The following is a 14,988-nucleotide window of genomic DNA, read 5'->3' as shown; positions in this document are numbered from 1 at the left end:
ACAGTTACAAAGTCATAAGTCTATTACAATAAACTCTCTCTTTATTCAGGAGTAGAAACTTTTCCACCACAAGTAGCGGATCCTAAAAATAACAAAATTACCAATACTTGAATTTCCAATTTTAGAGAGAGCATCTGCATGACCATTGGCTTCCCTCGATATGTGTTCAAGCCGATGTAACCTTGAATCAAGGTATTTGTGTTTGTATTTGTAGTTTTGTACTTATAGAAAAAGATAATATTTTTTAAAAAGTTCGAAAAAAAAAAACAGTTTTAAAAGAAAAAGGGATAAGGAAAGAAGGAAAAAAAAAATCTCTCTATTGGTAGGAGTACGAGATGATAAGCACTAGACTAGACAGCTATCACAAACCACAGCTCTCTGTTGAGAAGTATTGACCTCAGAAATGAGAAGTCACACGCACACATTAGCCCAAAAAAGTGCACCGTCACCGTAAACAAACGGTGAGAGATCAAACGTGGTGCTATCTCGTGCGGGCTTTTACTAAACGAAGGTTCAAGGTTGTTGTCTTTAAAACGAGACGCTGTGTCACAGCTTTTATTTTCTCTTCCACTCTCACTCTTCTCTTCATCTGTTTCTTTTGACGGAAAAAACAACCAAAAAAAAAAAACCCCAAAAGAAAAGAGAGAGAAGAAAAGAAAAGGAAAGAAAGGGAAAGGGAAAGAGAAAGGAAATGGTCGTTGTAGATGATGATGATGATATGGTGGAGATGAGAATCATCATGTTCGCTTCTGGAGCTCCCTCTTCTTCCTCTCAATTCTCTGATGCTTATCCCAAAAGGTACTCTTTGAAGATCCCCAATCTTCTTCTTGGGTTGGATATTTAAGCTTTTTTTTATATAGTTTTAGTGTGTGTGTGTGTGTGTGTGTAGTAGTAGTAGTAGTTAAGTAAAAGAATAAAAAAGTAGTCTCTTAAGTGTTTTTTTTTTTTTTTGATGGATTTGATGGTTTGGATTCAGTGTTTCCCACCTGTGTTTGGAGGATTTCGGGAGATTCTTGGGCTAGGGTTGGATATAGTCTTTCTTTAGCGTTTTCTGAGTCTCCTTCTCTCTCTCCATAGGTAGAGATTGAAGAGAAAACTGTTATTTATTTATTTTTTTTTCTATTTTCTATTTTTTGGGTTTTTGTTTTTAGTTTTGATACTGCTTGTATACTTCAGAAAAAAAATTTATCTTTTTGTTGTTGTTGTTGTTGTTGTTTGAGTTGGGGTAATTGAATAATTATGTTATTGTTGATGTGGGTTTGTGAGGAATTTGTTATTTGATTTGAAAAATCTAGGGTTTTGATGGAGGGGAGATATACTGGGGATTGAGTGATTTGATTGAAGGTGTTTGTAAAAAGGTTGTTTTTCTTGAATTGTTTGTATTGGGGATGGCAAAAATTTCAACTTCACCAGACACAACCAAGGAGATGATGAGCTGAGAAATGGTAGATTCTCTCATCACTGCCCTTTCAATGGAGAATCATCATCCATCCACCATTTTGTCCATGGATTCCAGCGCCTCCTCCCACGACGATTTAGATTTGGAGATGAATCGGCAAATCATACTGTCCCGTCCACCCGACATCAATTTGCCCTTGTCAGCCGAACGCAGCCCGCCTCCGCCATCTTGGAATTCGGAGCCCTGTGATATTTTAGATGTTGGGCTTGCTCCACAAGTCTATGAGACTGAGACTTTCCTTAATATCCCCAAGGCTGGAAGGAAATGTGCCAAGCGGATTGATAGTATTTGGGGTGCTTGGTTTTTCTTTAGCTTTTACTTTAAACCCTCATTAAATGAGAAATCAAAAGCCAAGATTGTCCGGGACAGCAATGGAGTGTCTGGGTTTGACAAATCTGATCTCAAGCTCGATGTCTTCATGGTTCAGCATGACATGGAGAATATGTACATGTGGGTATTCAAGGAGAGGCCAGAGAATGCATTGGGCAAGATGCAGCTGAGGAGTTACATGAATGGACATTCTCGTCAAGGTGAGCGTCCATTTCCATTCAGCGTTGATAGGGGTTTTGTCCGATCTCACAGGATGCAACGGAAGCATTATAGGGGTCTGTCGAATCCCCAGTGTGTGCATGGGATTGAGGTTGTTCCAGCGCCCAATCTTATGGGTCTCGATGAGGAAGAGCGGAAGAGGTGGATGGAACTCACAGGCAGGGACTTGAACTTCACAATCCCTACAGAAGCAAGTGATTTTAGTTCATGGAGAAACCTGCCTAACACAGACTTTGAGCTTGAGAGGCCAGCTCCTCCAATAAAGACTGCCTCAAATTCCAACTCCAAAAAATTGCTTAATGGTTCTGGCCTGAATTTGTCTACTCAGCTGTCTAATCATAGCAATGGTGATGCGATGGACCTATCACCCAGCAGCAAGAGGAAGAAGGACTTTTTCCCACATGTGAATGATGATGATTGCTACCTGGCTGTTAAAATTCCGGATATTGAAATTCACCCTAATAATGAGCCACTCTGGTTGAATGACTTTAGTGGGGTAATGAAGAATGTATATGGGCCTGTTACAGCTGCAAAAACAATCTATGAGGATGAAGAAGGATATTTGATCATTGTCAGTTTGCCCTTTGTGGATCTTCAGAAGGTGAAAGTTTCTTGGAGGAATACTCTCACTCGTGGTATCATAAAGGTATCTTGTGTGAGCACATCTCGCATGCCATTTATCAAGAGACATGATAGGACTTTCAAGCTTACAGATCCATCTTCTGAACACTGCCCTCCAGGGGAATTTGTTAGAGAAATCTCACTTTCAACCCGGATTCCCGAAGACGCTAACATAGAAGCTTATTATGATGGGCCAGGATCTGTGCTTGAGATTATAGTGCCAAAACTTCGTGTGGGGCCTGAAGAACATGAGGTTCGTGTTTGCCTTCGCCCTCACCTGGGAGGCAATGATCTTATGTTGACTTGAGATAGGCGTTTATTAAAATTTGTAGGCATTGTTGCCATGGTTGGTGCTTCATTGTTTTACTAACTTTGTACCATACAGTGTATTCTATGAAACAAATTGTGCATCTCACATTTGTCTTTGCAAATTTTGCTCACTAACTGTTATGGTATTTGTGCCCATGAATCTGTTCAGCTTTTGACTGTAATGATTCTTTTCAACCTATATTGGAATCAAGTTATTTATAAAAGTCATTATATCTTCAGTTGAATAACCTTTCATGGCTTGGATATGTTTTCATCTGTAAATTTCTGTCTCACTCTCGCACCTTTTATTGATAGCTTATAAAGTTTGGATATGAGGTGTCCAGAGGGATTTTTTGCTGTGATAGCTTGTACGTTGACATCAATAATTTCTTTCTGATTTAATTTGCTGTGGTTTCCGTAAGGTGTTACGTGTAGTCTAGCGTCTCCAATAAAAACAAAATTTGCGGCCAAGTACTTTGTTACTTGTTCATCTTGCCTACTGTTAAATCACTTCCATTTTCCATTCTCTCATTGCATATCTTTCTCCTGGAAGAAGCCATTGACTTCAATCAGTTAGTATGACTTAACGTTATTGGTATTTTTTGTATGTGAACAAACAATGCGCAAGCACAGATCCATCCAAAATATCAAGCCTAGCTTGAGTATTTTCAGCTAGGAAGTTCACAAGTGGGGGCCAAGTTTGCTCTTGAAATCATCTGCTGCATGAGTATTTCAGGTGACCCAAAAATGCAGTACTGTTCCTCAATCAAATTGAACCATGTGGTTGCATTAACTAATGAACAACCTGGTTGAACAACTATATTATTGAATTTAATTACCCTATATAAAGAAGATAACACTATTTTTACTGTATTGGTCAATACAATTGTATAAATTGAATTCAATTGGAGAACATAAAGTATAACGTTAAGACTAAGCACCTATTCCTTAAGCACCCAAACTTTTCTCTGACAATTTACATGTAAATATTAAATACTTAAGGTCTAAAATATGGTCACACTCACACCTTCATTCCCATGTTGGTCTTTTTATTAAATAAAAAATAAAAAATAAAAACAATTCCCATATTGGTCTTAATCTATAGCAGAATCAAATAGTTTTTATTTAATTGATTATACATATAATATTTTATTTAAACATAGTAACAAAGAATACATCATCGGATTGCAGAACTAATTTGGGTCTGTTTGAGGTGGGTAAAGACTGGTAGCGTATTTTGATATAAATAATCCTTGCAAAAAACATTTATTGACAGAGATAAGACAGTGCCTGTTTAATATTTAAATCATGATTTTTGTTTTTCATGATGGTGCCTAACTATTGTGAAAGGCACCAATCCATATCTCAAAGTTTTCAGAAGCCAATACTGTGTTGCCACTTAAGCAAAAGGAAGTTTCTCTATAAATAAATAAAAAATGACTTTTTTGAATGATATTTTGGGATAAAAGAAGGGCCAAACCAAAACGTTTTGATCAATAATGTGAACGCTGAGTCAACGTTAAATGTCTATTTGGGTACGGTGAGGGGGCCATAGGAGGAAACTTTGGTGGTGGTGACTGGTGAGGTCAAGGACGGTGTCGCATTGAATGATATTTTTGTGTGTGAATTTACAATACAACAACGTCAATTATGAAAAATTCTAATGCCACAAATTAGTGCACAACTCACCCATGTGGTAAGTTGTGGTTGGTGAAAAGGTGACCCACCATCACCTTTCTATCAATCACAACTTTCCACATAGGTGAGTTGTGCATAAAATTGTGTACTAGTTTATGGTATCAGAACTTCTCGTCAATTAATGGTGCTTTTGTTTACTTTTCCAAGTCCTAGGTGTTATGCATTTGACATGTGGATTCCGCTGGGAAGGAATGGACACAACCAGCCAATCTCAGTTGAGGCCTAGTAAAACTGTAGCAGATCAGCCATTTCTATTCCTCCCCTGGATCAAATTAAGACTCTTAAAAGTTCAGCTAAAAAGCACAGATATTTCATTAAGGTGTCATTCTTGTGTTAAATTTGTGTCGTATTCATGTCATATCGGTATCGTATTGGTCATTTTATGTTATAATTTTTTAAAAATTGTCTGTATCACTGTATTGTATCCATATTGATATTTGTGCTTTCTAGGTTTTGCCTATTGGTTTTTTGAACTTAAAGAATGAGATTTTGAAGTGAAAAAAAAAAAGGGCAATACTATATACAACTGACGAGGGAGGCATTGCTGTCAGTAGATTAGAGAGACATAAAATAGCTGAAGGAACATGGTACTTGGCTTAGAGATAGAGCTGTTAAGGAAAGTAGGAAAATGCATTTTCGTCATGAGTGAGGTCAGTTCCATGTCTTCTTGTTTTCCTTATTTATTTATTTATTATTTTAAACTAAAAAGGACAAAAAGGCATTATTAAAAAAAAACAAAAAAACAAAACAAAACAAAACAAAATATTTTGATTCAAAAAATTTGTTTTGTTTTTGGTTGAATGATTCAAACATCTCAACCAAACGGAAATCTATTCTTTTTGTGTATAGAAAACATGAATATTTATCTCCGTTAATAACTTAATACCACTAGGCTTCCATGTAAAATAGAAATGGATTGGGATCCAGTATAATAGCTAAGCGTCTAGCGCTATTAAACTATGTAATTATTATATTTATGCGAAATGTAAAAATTGATAGGATGAAAAGTAAAAGGTTAAAAAAATTATGAAAAAAAATTACCCTATCAACTTTCATATTTCACATGAGATGTTAATTGCATGGTGCAATAGTCAAATCTCAATCCAACAACTATATTTACAGGTCTTTTTATTGTGTATGGTGCCTATAGCATATTTCCTAGATAATGCCAGGAAAGGTGAATTTATTTTTTCGAGTTTCAGGCCTGTTACAGTGCTACTAGCTTGGGAATGGAGAAGATATGTGTATCAAATATATGTACTGTCTCTTTTATATAGAGGTTGGTCTCATACTTGTGAGGTACCCAATGTGAGAGGGGTTACCTCAATATGAGAGGGGTGTTACATATACTTGACGCATATAATTTTTTTTTTCTTCTTGAAAATGGGGTACTCAAGATATTATCCTAGAATTGATAGTTCACCATGAATGATATAAAACGAACCAATGTGCAGCCTGCAGGTCAGTTGATAATGACACTAACACCACATTTGGAATAGCTAAAAGAAGGAAAGGAAGAGAAATTAGGAAAAGATAGTTTCTGCTATTTGGTTGGTATGAGAGAAAAGAAAAGAAAGAAAAAAAGTGAATAAAAAAAAAATAAATCCACTTGGACAACTCTTATAATCGAGAAATTATAAGGTCCTCATGATAGATAAGTGACGTGGTCCACCATTCCACTTAAAGACTCCCACTTGTTTAAAATTGCTGAGTTAAATTTTTTTTTTTTTTTAAAACAAAAACTGATTACTGGCTCAACAATTTTAAACAGGTGGGAGTCTTTAAGTGGAATGGTGGACCACGTCACTTGTTCACCATAAGGACCTTATAATTTCTTCTTATAATCTGTCCAATTTGTGTAGAATTGGAGAGAAATCAGTAATAAAAAATTCTAGCTGCTTTTTTTTTTTTTTTTTTTTTTTTAAATTTTAGTTGGCTCTGAAAATTGCAATTTTATTCATTAACTCTTTTATCCATTTCTCATAGATAAAATTTAATTATAAAATTGGTTGTAACCTTAGATTACAACCTTACTCAATATCTTTTTATTGTAGATGAATTTTGACAAATCCACCGTTGAATTACATTTTCTTATATCCTCCATATTTGCAAAATTTCTAGAAAGTTAAAAATCAATATCTATGTTATCAATAAATTATTTAAATTGCAAGTTTTTGTAGTTTAAAATTATGCATAAAATATAAGCTTGTAGATCATATAGTAAAAATATCCGATTGATACAAAATTTGACATGTATATTGAGAGCATAAAGAACATGCAACTCAATGGTTAAATTTTCAAAATATGTAACAATGTATATTTCATTAAGTAAAGTTGTAGTCTTAAACTACAACCAATTTTGTAACTAAACTTTGTCATTTCTCTATTTTATCATGGTATAAAAGTAAAAATTATATATTTTTCTTTTCATTTCTCTTCCCTTTGCAAACCAAACAAAGGTTGGATAAGCATATTATTTTCTTTTCTTTTCTCTTTCCTTCCCTATTTCCAAACATACATGAGAGAAATGTTTTCTTTTCCCTTTCTTTATTCTTTCCTTTTACTTTTCTTTATTCTTTTCTTTTCTTTTCCCTCACTCAACTCCAACCAAACACAGTGTAAATAATCCTTTAATGAGTTGCAAATTATCAAACATTTTATCTTTTGAAAGGAAATGAATGGAAAGTAAATAAAATTATTTAGGAATAATATAAGAAAAAAAAATCAATTTATAACAATAGTACTATTATAGTTCCCTGCAAATGATTTATAGTTCACTTAGTACTTTCTTCTCTTATAATAATATATAGATAATAATATGTTGGGAAATTTAGACTCTAGTTGATAGAATTAATAAGTTTTAAACCCAAGTTGTTAATTAGATTTATTATGAATAAATCTTGTTAAAACAAACTAACATCAATACCATGTCAATATCAAGCACAACGGAATAGTAAATAAGACAAGATATGATGACCCAGGAAAATCAATGAAACAAACTAGTTTCACAGTAAAAAACTTGGCAGGAAACCTTCTCGAAAAGCAATCCACTATAATAAAGAGAAGTTTCAGATCTAGTACAAAACTTTTGTCCCTAGACTTTACAATCCTCGCAGATGAAATTACAGTAGAAACTTTCTACAGTTTCAGAACCTATGAATTCTTCAATATATGAATGCTACCTTTCAATGTACGACTCCCAGTACGTAATTAACCAATGATGTACGGATCTCAATACGTGACTAACACACCAACTTGAAGATGTTGTTGGTTGCAAAATTCTTCACTTTATCAATAATGAAGATCAAGAAGCACTTGATTACAAAACCCTAAGGCGCAAAGACATAGTAACTTCTTTCAGAGAGAATAAGGCACTAGGTCACTTTTTGCATGTGTTCTCCATGTATAGTCACTCAATACATATGTAATAGCCTTTAAAATAAGCCTCATATATGTCTAGGGTTGTGAGAAAATAAACCTTACACATACACATCAGCTTGGGCCGAAAATCAAATCTGAAAATTATGATTTCGTAGATCTCGATAGATTTTCTATCCAACTTCTGTCCAACTTTAATGAACAGCTTTTCTTCATTTGTTTCTTGGTCCAATCTTCATGGCTTTAATACTTGGCTTGAACAACATGTTTCTTGAAATACTAAACTCATCCTAGATCTACCCAATTACAAGTAAAGTGCATTTTATCAAAGGATTAGCCAATTTACAATAACATATGTCTCTAACAATTCTCACATATGTCCTAACATAATATGAGAGAGTAGAGTCATAAATTTAAGATGAACTATATCATGTGTGTACATTACCAATAAAAAAAAAAATTATTATTATTATTATTGTAGCCATCTATCAAAATGTTGATGTATACATATAGCATAAAATTGTTGACCAAAAGCGGCCGGTCCACTCTAAAAACAAAAACCCAATGTCTTCATTCTCCATTACCAACATGATGCCAAAATATAGTTTAATTAATGTGCTGATCTAATGAACTGTATGAGTGGCGGCAACTTCTTTATCTATGAGACCTATTTCCTTAAAGAGTTGATTATTACACGATCAAGTGATTGAACTAGAATTGTCCCCATCATCTGATAATATTGAGTGTGAGGTAGACTTGTGTATCAAACTGGATGAAAGCCAGAAGAGAGAAAGAAACCCGATAAGGAATAAGTCTAGGCAGGGCGGAGCTAGAAATTTTACTTTGAAGGGCCGAGGCAAAACTATCATATTAGCTTTTATTAGTTCTCTTTTAAGCCTACACCAACTGCAGATATCACTTTTATATATATATATATCTATAGCTAACAATTAGTTATATCAACAAATATGAAAATTTTTGTATCTATAAACCTTCTCATATATATATCAGGCATTAGTTTTCAAATAAAAAATAATAACAAAGGTCTTTCAATAACTTGGAAGTATGTTGCAAAATTTTTGTTATAAATTTTTAATCAATGTAATTCTTATTAGTACCCAAAATACTAATAAAACTAAACAACCAATTGATCATTTTAAGGTCATTTATTTTCCCTCGAGTTTTTCCTATTCCTTTAAACACTTATAAGTCCATAACATTCATAGAAATAAAATATAAGTATATAATAAAGCTAGACTACATTGCAAGAACAAATCATATTAATAGAAATTAAATATAAAAAAATAACGGTTAGCAACCATAAAATAAATTGAATCTAAATTCAACCAAATTAGATTCCTATAATGAAAAAATAAATTCAAGATCACTTTTGTACCTCTCAAATATATGCAAATTTAACTTAATAAGAAAACCATTAACCATAATCATAAGATCAGTAAATAAAGATTGAACTATAATAGAAATGAAAAGGCAAAACAAGAATTGTTTACCTCAAAATTCACATAACTTCATATTATAAAACTCTTTGTTAAGGAAGATATAATTTTTTCTTAAGATGTGCTTTGTTAAGGAAGAGTTTTAATGAAGTGAAATTGAAGAGAATATGAGAGTACTAAGTGATAAAAAGTTTTGGGGTGACTGAAAGGTAAAAACTATAAAGTAGCTTTGGAGTAACTGAAAGGTAAAAGCTATAAAGTATTTAGGAAAAAGCTCAACTAAAGAAGCTAGTAAAAAAATGGGTAGTTGACATGTTGAGAGGGAGATGGATAAAAACTAATGGGCAAAACATGAAAACATGCAAAGAAAAGTTGGGGGAGCCAAATCTTTATGCTAGGGTGGCCAGCTCATGAGAAGACTAAATTGGGACATTAGTTTTACCTGAGTCTAAGACTCTAGAGTAAAAGAGCTGAGAAGCTCCGATTTGAATGGAAGGTTCTCCATTTTATCCACTATAATCAGGCGATGTTTCAGCTCCATTGACTATCTCAAAAAAGGCAAATGGTGAACGAATTCCGCAAATGTCATTTTTCTCCCTCTAATCTGTGATTACAAGTAAATTTGGATGGCCTCATTTTTACTTAAAAGATGTGATCCACAACATTAAAATTGGATAGGGGGATTTTCTTTACGCTCTCAACATCAATTGGAAGGAAGACAGGAAGTAAATAATGGTTACTTTAGTTCCCCTTCCGCCAGCGGGTATCAGGATCAATCAACTCGCATACTCTTGCTTCTTCGGATTGAGCACTTTCAAGTTCAACAGGAGAAATAAATTTGAACGTGGTTGGGTTTGGTAATCGTTTTGTCCTGCCAAATTCCAGCGGCTCTTCCATTACCAACCCAACATCCGGTCTTGTTTGAGAAGACTTTTCACCACCGGTACACGAGTAATTGTAGAACCACACTAATTGTAGAACCACAACTTTTGTCGTGTGGCAAACTATGACTGACATCCTATTTCACATGAACTGTGAGGTTCAGCAAGCTGTAATTAGTTCTTTTCAAGCTCACCAACTTACCAAGTAAGATTTATTGTGAAAAATAAAAATGTAATAATTCTCTGTTTTCCTGCCAAACTTGAACTAAGAGTGACTCCGAGATTGGCTAGCATACCAGCCGACCCTTTGAGATATATATATATATATATATATATATATACATATATTTGCGCTTTTGAAATAATAAATAAAGGCTTCCACATCTATTTATTTATTTATTAACCATATAAATATATAACCTTGGAATTTGCATATATTTAGTGCTAAGTGATATTGATAGAATGAAATCCTCCAGTTGTTCATAAAAAAAATAAAAATGAAATCCTCCAATAAACCAAGCAGGTGCTTTGCACGTGCTGCTAGTGATTTATGATTTAAAAAGAGGCAAAAATAACTAAATTTGGTTCGAGATTTTATAATTAGGCATGAAACTCGCGGACATGAAGCTTTAAGGAACAAAGTCCTAACCAAGGTATATTCATTCTCACCAAGGTAAACAACTTTTGGAAGCAGATCAATATTGTCCCGAGCCTCCGTCCACTTCCTCAATTATGAATGAATACAGCAGCACTGAAAAAGTAGATTAGTTCGAAATACTTTTGGTGGGTTTGAACTTGCAACTGATGATGTAGAAGCAAAAAACATCTCATCTGTGAATCAGGACTCTTAAAAATTTTAAAAAACACAAAATAGAATAGTTTAAGTAGAATATGTGTCTAAATGTAAACACTTAATTTTAAAATATAAGAAAGGCCTGGCAATGAAATAGTTCCAGGCATCAATGCCACAATAATCAGTAACAGAAAGTAGTGGCAGCATAGGACATATAAAATGGCTTTCAATAAAATTACCGATAACTTCAAAGCCCCAATTGAGAGTCAAAATTAAGATAAACAAACAGCTTGAAATTTAAAAAAACCGCCTACGATACTATAGGGAATGCCGCTCAGAAATTTAGTCGACTTCCTCAATCTTGGGGCCAGCACCACTTCCTCCAGCAGGTACATCATCATCAGCTCCGGGCATTTCACCACCAGCACCTTGGTACATCTTGGCAATGATTGGGTTGCAGATACTCTCCAACTCCTTCATCTTGTCTTCAAACTCATCAGCCTCTGCAAGCTGGTTGCTGTCTAACCATTGGATCGCCTGCTCAATGGCATCCTCGATCTTCTTCTTATCAGCTGGTGGAAGCTTGGCGCCAATCTTCTCATCCTTCACTGTGTTCCTCATGTTGTATGCGTAATTCTCCAAAGCATTCTTGGTCTCGACCTTCTTTTTGTGCTCTTCATCCTCAGACTTGTATTTCTCTGCCTCCTGAACCATCTTCTCGATTTCATCCTTTGAGAGTCTACCCTTGTCATTGGTAATGGTGATCTTGTTCTTTTGACCGGTTGTCTTGTCCTCAGCAGACACATTCAAGATACCGTTAGCATCAATGTCAAAGCACACTGTGATTTGAGGAACACCCCTGGGAGCAGGAGGGATTCCTGAAAGCTCAAATTTACCAAGCAAATTGTTGTCCCTGGTCCTCGTTCTTTCACCCTCATAGACCTGGATCAACACACCAGGCTGGTTATCGGAATAGGTAGAGAACACCTGTTCCTTCTTTGTGGGGATGGTAGTATTCCTGGGAATCAACACAGTCATGACACCACCTGCAGTTTCCAAACCAAGGGAGAGAGGGGTAACATCCAAGAGCAGAAGATCCTGCACCTTCTCATTGCCCTCACCGCTCAAAATAGCTGCCTGGACTGCAGCACCATAAGCAACGGCCTCATCAGGGTTGATGCTCTTGCAGAGCTCCTTCCCGTTAAAGAAGTCTTGTAAAAGCTGCTGGACCTTGGGAATTCTAGTTGAACCACCGACAAGGACAGCATCGTGGATTGTGCTCTTGTCCATCTTGGCATCTCTCAAACACTTCTCAACAGGTTCCATACACTTCCTGAAGAGATCCATGTTAAGCTCCTCAAATCTGGCACGAGTAATGGTGGAGTAGAAATCAATTCCTTCATACAAAGAATCAATTTCAATGGTAGTCTGGGCAGTGGATGAGAGAGTTCTCTTTGCCCTCTCACATGAGGTCCTCAATCTCCTAAGAGCTCTGGGGTTGCCACTGATGTCCTTCTTGTTCTTCCTCTTAAACTCCTGGACAAAATGATTCACCATTCTGTTATCAAAATCTTCACCACCAAGATGGGTGTCACCAGCAGTGGCTTTCACTTCAAAGATACCCTCTTCAATAGTAAGAAGAGACACATCAAAGGTACCACCACCAAGATCAAAAATCAAAACATTCTTCTCGCCGACACTTGTTGCCTTCTTATCAAGACCATAAGCAATGGCCGCAGCAGTGGGCTCGTTAATGATTCGCATGACATTAAGACCAGCAATGACACCGGCATCCTTGGTAGCCTGACGCTGAGAGTCATTGAAGTATGCTGGAACAGTGACCACTGCATTCTTGATTTGGAAACCTAGGTAAGCCTCAGCAATCTCACGCATCTTCATTAGAACCATGGATGAGATTTCTTCAGCAGCAAATTGCTTCTCCTCACCCTTGTAGTTGACACAAATCATGGGCTTCTCGCCAGGTCCATTAAAGACCTTGAACGGCCACAATTTAATATCACTCTGAACTGAGGCATCACTAAATCTCCGTCCAATCAACCTCTTGGCATCTGCGAAGGATAGGTACGATATAAGAACAAAACATTGATTATAACAAACAAACAAACAAACAAACAAAAAAGAACAAAACATTGATTATAACAAACAAACAAAAAAGACTTAAATTTCAACGAATCAAAATTGATTATTTCACATATATAGTCATCCAACATGCATCGCCAATAATAAAACCCATAACATTGTAAGCTTATTACTTTCCAAATTTCAGATCATTTCAACTAAATTTAGATTCCATATAATTGATTATAATACAACTCTCCAATCATTGAAGTTCGTGGACAATAAGCTTACAAACTAACGTGTCACTGATCAGCAATTTGTAACAGTTTTAGTATTTTCTTTTTAGAAAACCATTACATCTTAATAAAACTAACATTAACCTTCGATTCAATAAACAGTAATAACATAGGATATAAACCATGATTTCTCTTGAATCTAAGACTACCTATTTGAATTAACAATTATTTAAAGCCTCTCAATTACTTTGTTTACTTACGCAACTACTTTAATCATAAGTTAATACGTGTTTCATTAACAGAATCACAAAAAACATCAAATCTAACTCCAAATATAAACATCAAAACTTTCATACCGAACTTGCAAATAGCATATCATCAGCAACAACAAAAACTCAGATCTAAAACACAAGTAAAAACAAACAACACAGAATAGTAGATCGGGAGAGCTCAAAACAAAACTAGATAGATCCACAAGCTTCAGCTATAATCAACAAAGATATAAATTCACATAAAACATCAAGTCAAAAAAAAAAACATGCTATTTTCAGATCTATGAAGCAGTGAACTGAACTCAGAGATCTTACCGAAGACGGTGTTGGTAGGGTTCATGGCGACCTGGTTCTTAGCCGCATCACCGATCAAACGCTCCGTATCGGTAAAAGCGACGTAAGACGGTGTCGTTCTGTTACCCTGGTCGTTAGCTATGATCTCAACACGATCGTGTTGCCATACTCCGACGCAGGAGTAAGTGGTTCCGAGATCGATTCCGATCGCCGGTCCTTCTCCCTTTCCGGCCATTATAATCTTCCTATTAGTTGTGTCGACGAAGAAGAATTTAATAGAAAAGTAAAAAAGAGATCTGAGTAAGAGATAAAAGAATAGTAGTACAAACAGCTAGGGTTTGAAAGTAAGAAAAAGCTTGGTGGAGCTCTGTTTATATAGTGTAAGGGTTAAGAATTCGAGAATGTTCTATCGCGCTATTGTATAGGAGCCGTCCGATTTTCGTGTGGGAACCAACGGTTTCAGATTTGTCTAGATGCGGTGCCTTCCTTCGCCGCTCAGTGCTTTATTGACTTGTGTGCTTCCGCGTCAATTCCCCCCTCTTCATACGATTTCCACTTTCCAGTTCCTTCCAATCACCGACCAAAATTAAAATCATTAACATTTTTTTGAATTTTTTTATTCTTTCGGTAATAAGTAATACTATACATAAATTATTAACGTTGGAATTTGTCTGATTTACCCTCTGGACATTAGACAATAGAGTTCAAAATTGTCTGATCTACTCCATTTAACTTTCATTTTTTTTTTTTTTTTTAAGTTACTTGGCACTGTTAAAAATTCTCTTGTTGCTTCATCATTTATATCTTACTAGTGCATCACTCGTGTGTATGTACGGTACAATTAAAAAAAATTATAATTACATATATATGGATTCAAATTAGACCCTTCGTCTTTTGCACTTTATTAACTCACCTAAAACAAAAATTAATAAAAAAAAAACTTAAATAGAACACGTGACGCA

General features: G+C 35.2%; 2 protein-coding genes across 2 annotated transcripts; one reads left to right on the top strand and one right to left on the bottom strand.

Annotated features, from left to right (window-relative positions):
* The first annotated feature begins 378 nt into the window (after window positions 1–378).
* On the top strand, window positions 379–3,060 carry LOC115953414. The gene is made up of 2 exons (XM_031071051.1): window positions 379–798; window positions 1,296–3,060. The coding sequence occupies exon 2, from the start codon at window positions 1,443–1,445 to the stop codon at window positions 2,934–2,936; it is 1,494 nt and encodes a 497-aa protein (XP_030926911.1). The 5' UTR covers window positions 379–798; window positions 1,296–1,442; the 3' UTR covers window positions 2,937–3,060.
* Window positions 3,061–11,244: 8,184 nt separating this feature from the next.
* LOC115952857 (probable mediator of RNA polymerase II transcription subunit 37e) lies at window positions 11,245–14,367 on the bottom strand. Its single transcript, XM_031070189.1, has 2 exons — window positions 14,048–14,367; window positions 11,245–13,214 (listed from the first exon to the last, which is right to left on the bottom strand). The coding sequence occupies exons 1-2, from the start codon at window positions 14,259–14,261 to the stop codon at window positions 11,488–11,490; spliced, it is 1,941 nt and encodes a 646-aa protein (XP_030926049.1). The 5' UTR covers window positions 14,262–14,367; the 3' UTR covers window positions 11,245–11,487.
* Window positions 14,368–14,988: the final 621 nt, after the last annotated feature.

This window comes from Quercus lobata, chromosome 7 (assembly GCF_001633185.2).
Source record: "Quercus lobata isolate SW786 chromosome 7, ValleyOak3.0 Primary Assembly, whole genome shotgun sequence".
NCBI lineage: Eukaryota > Viridiplantae > Streptophyta > Magnoliopsida > Fagales > Fagaceae > Quercus > Quercus lobata.
The sequence above is the reverse complement of the archived record's forward strand: the minus strand, read 5'-3'. Positions and strand labels throughout refer to the sequence as shown.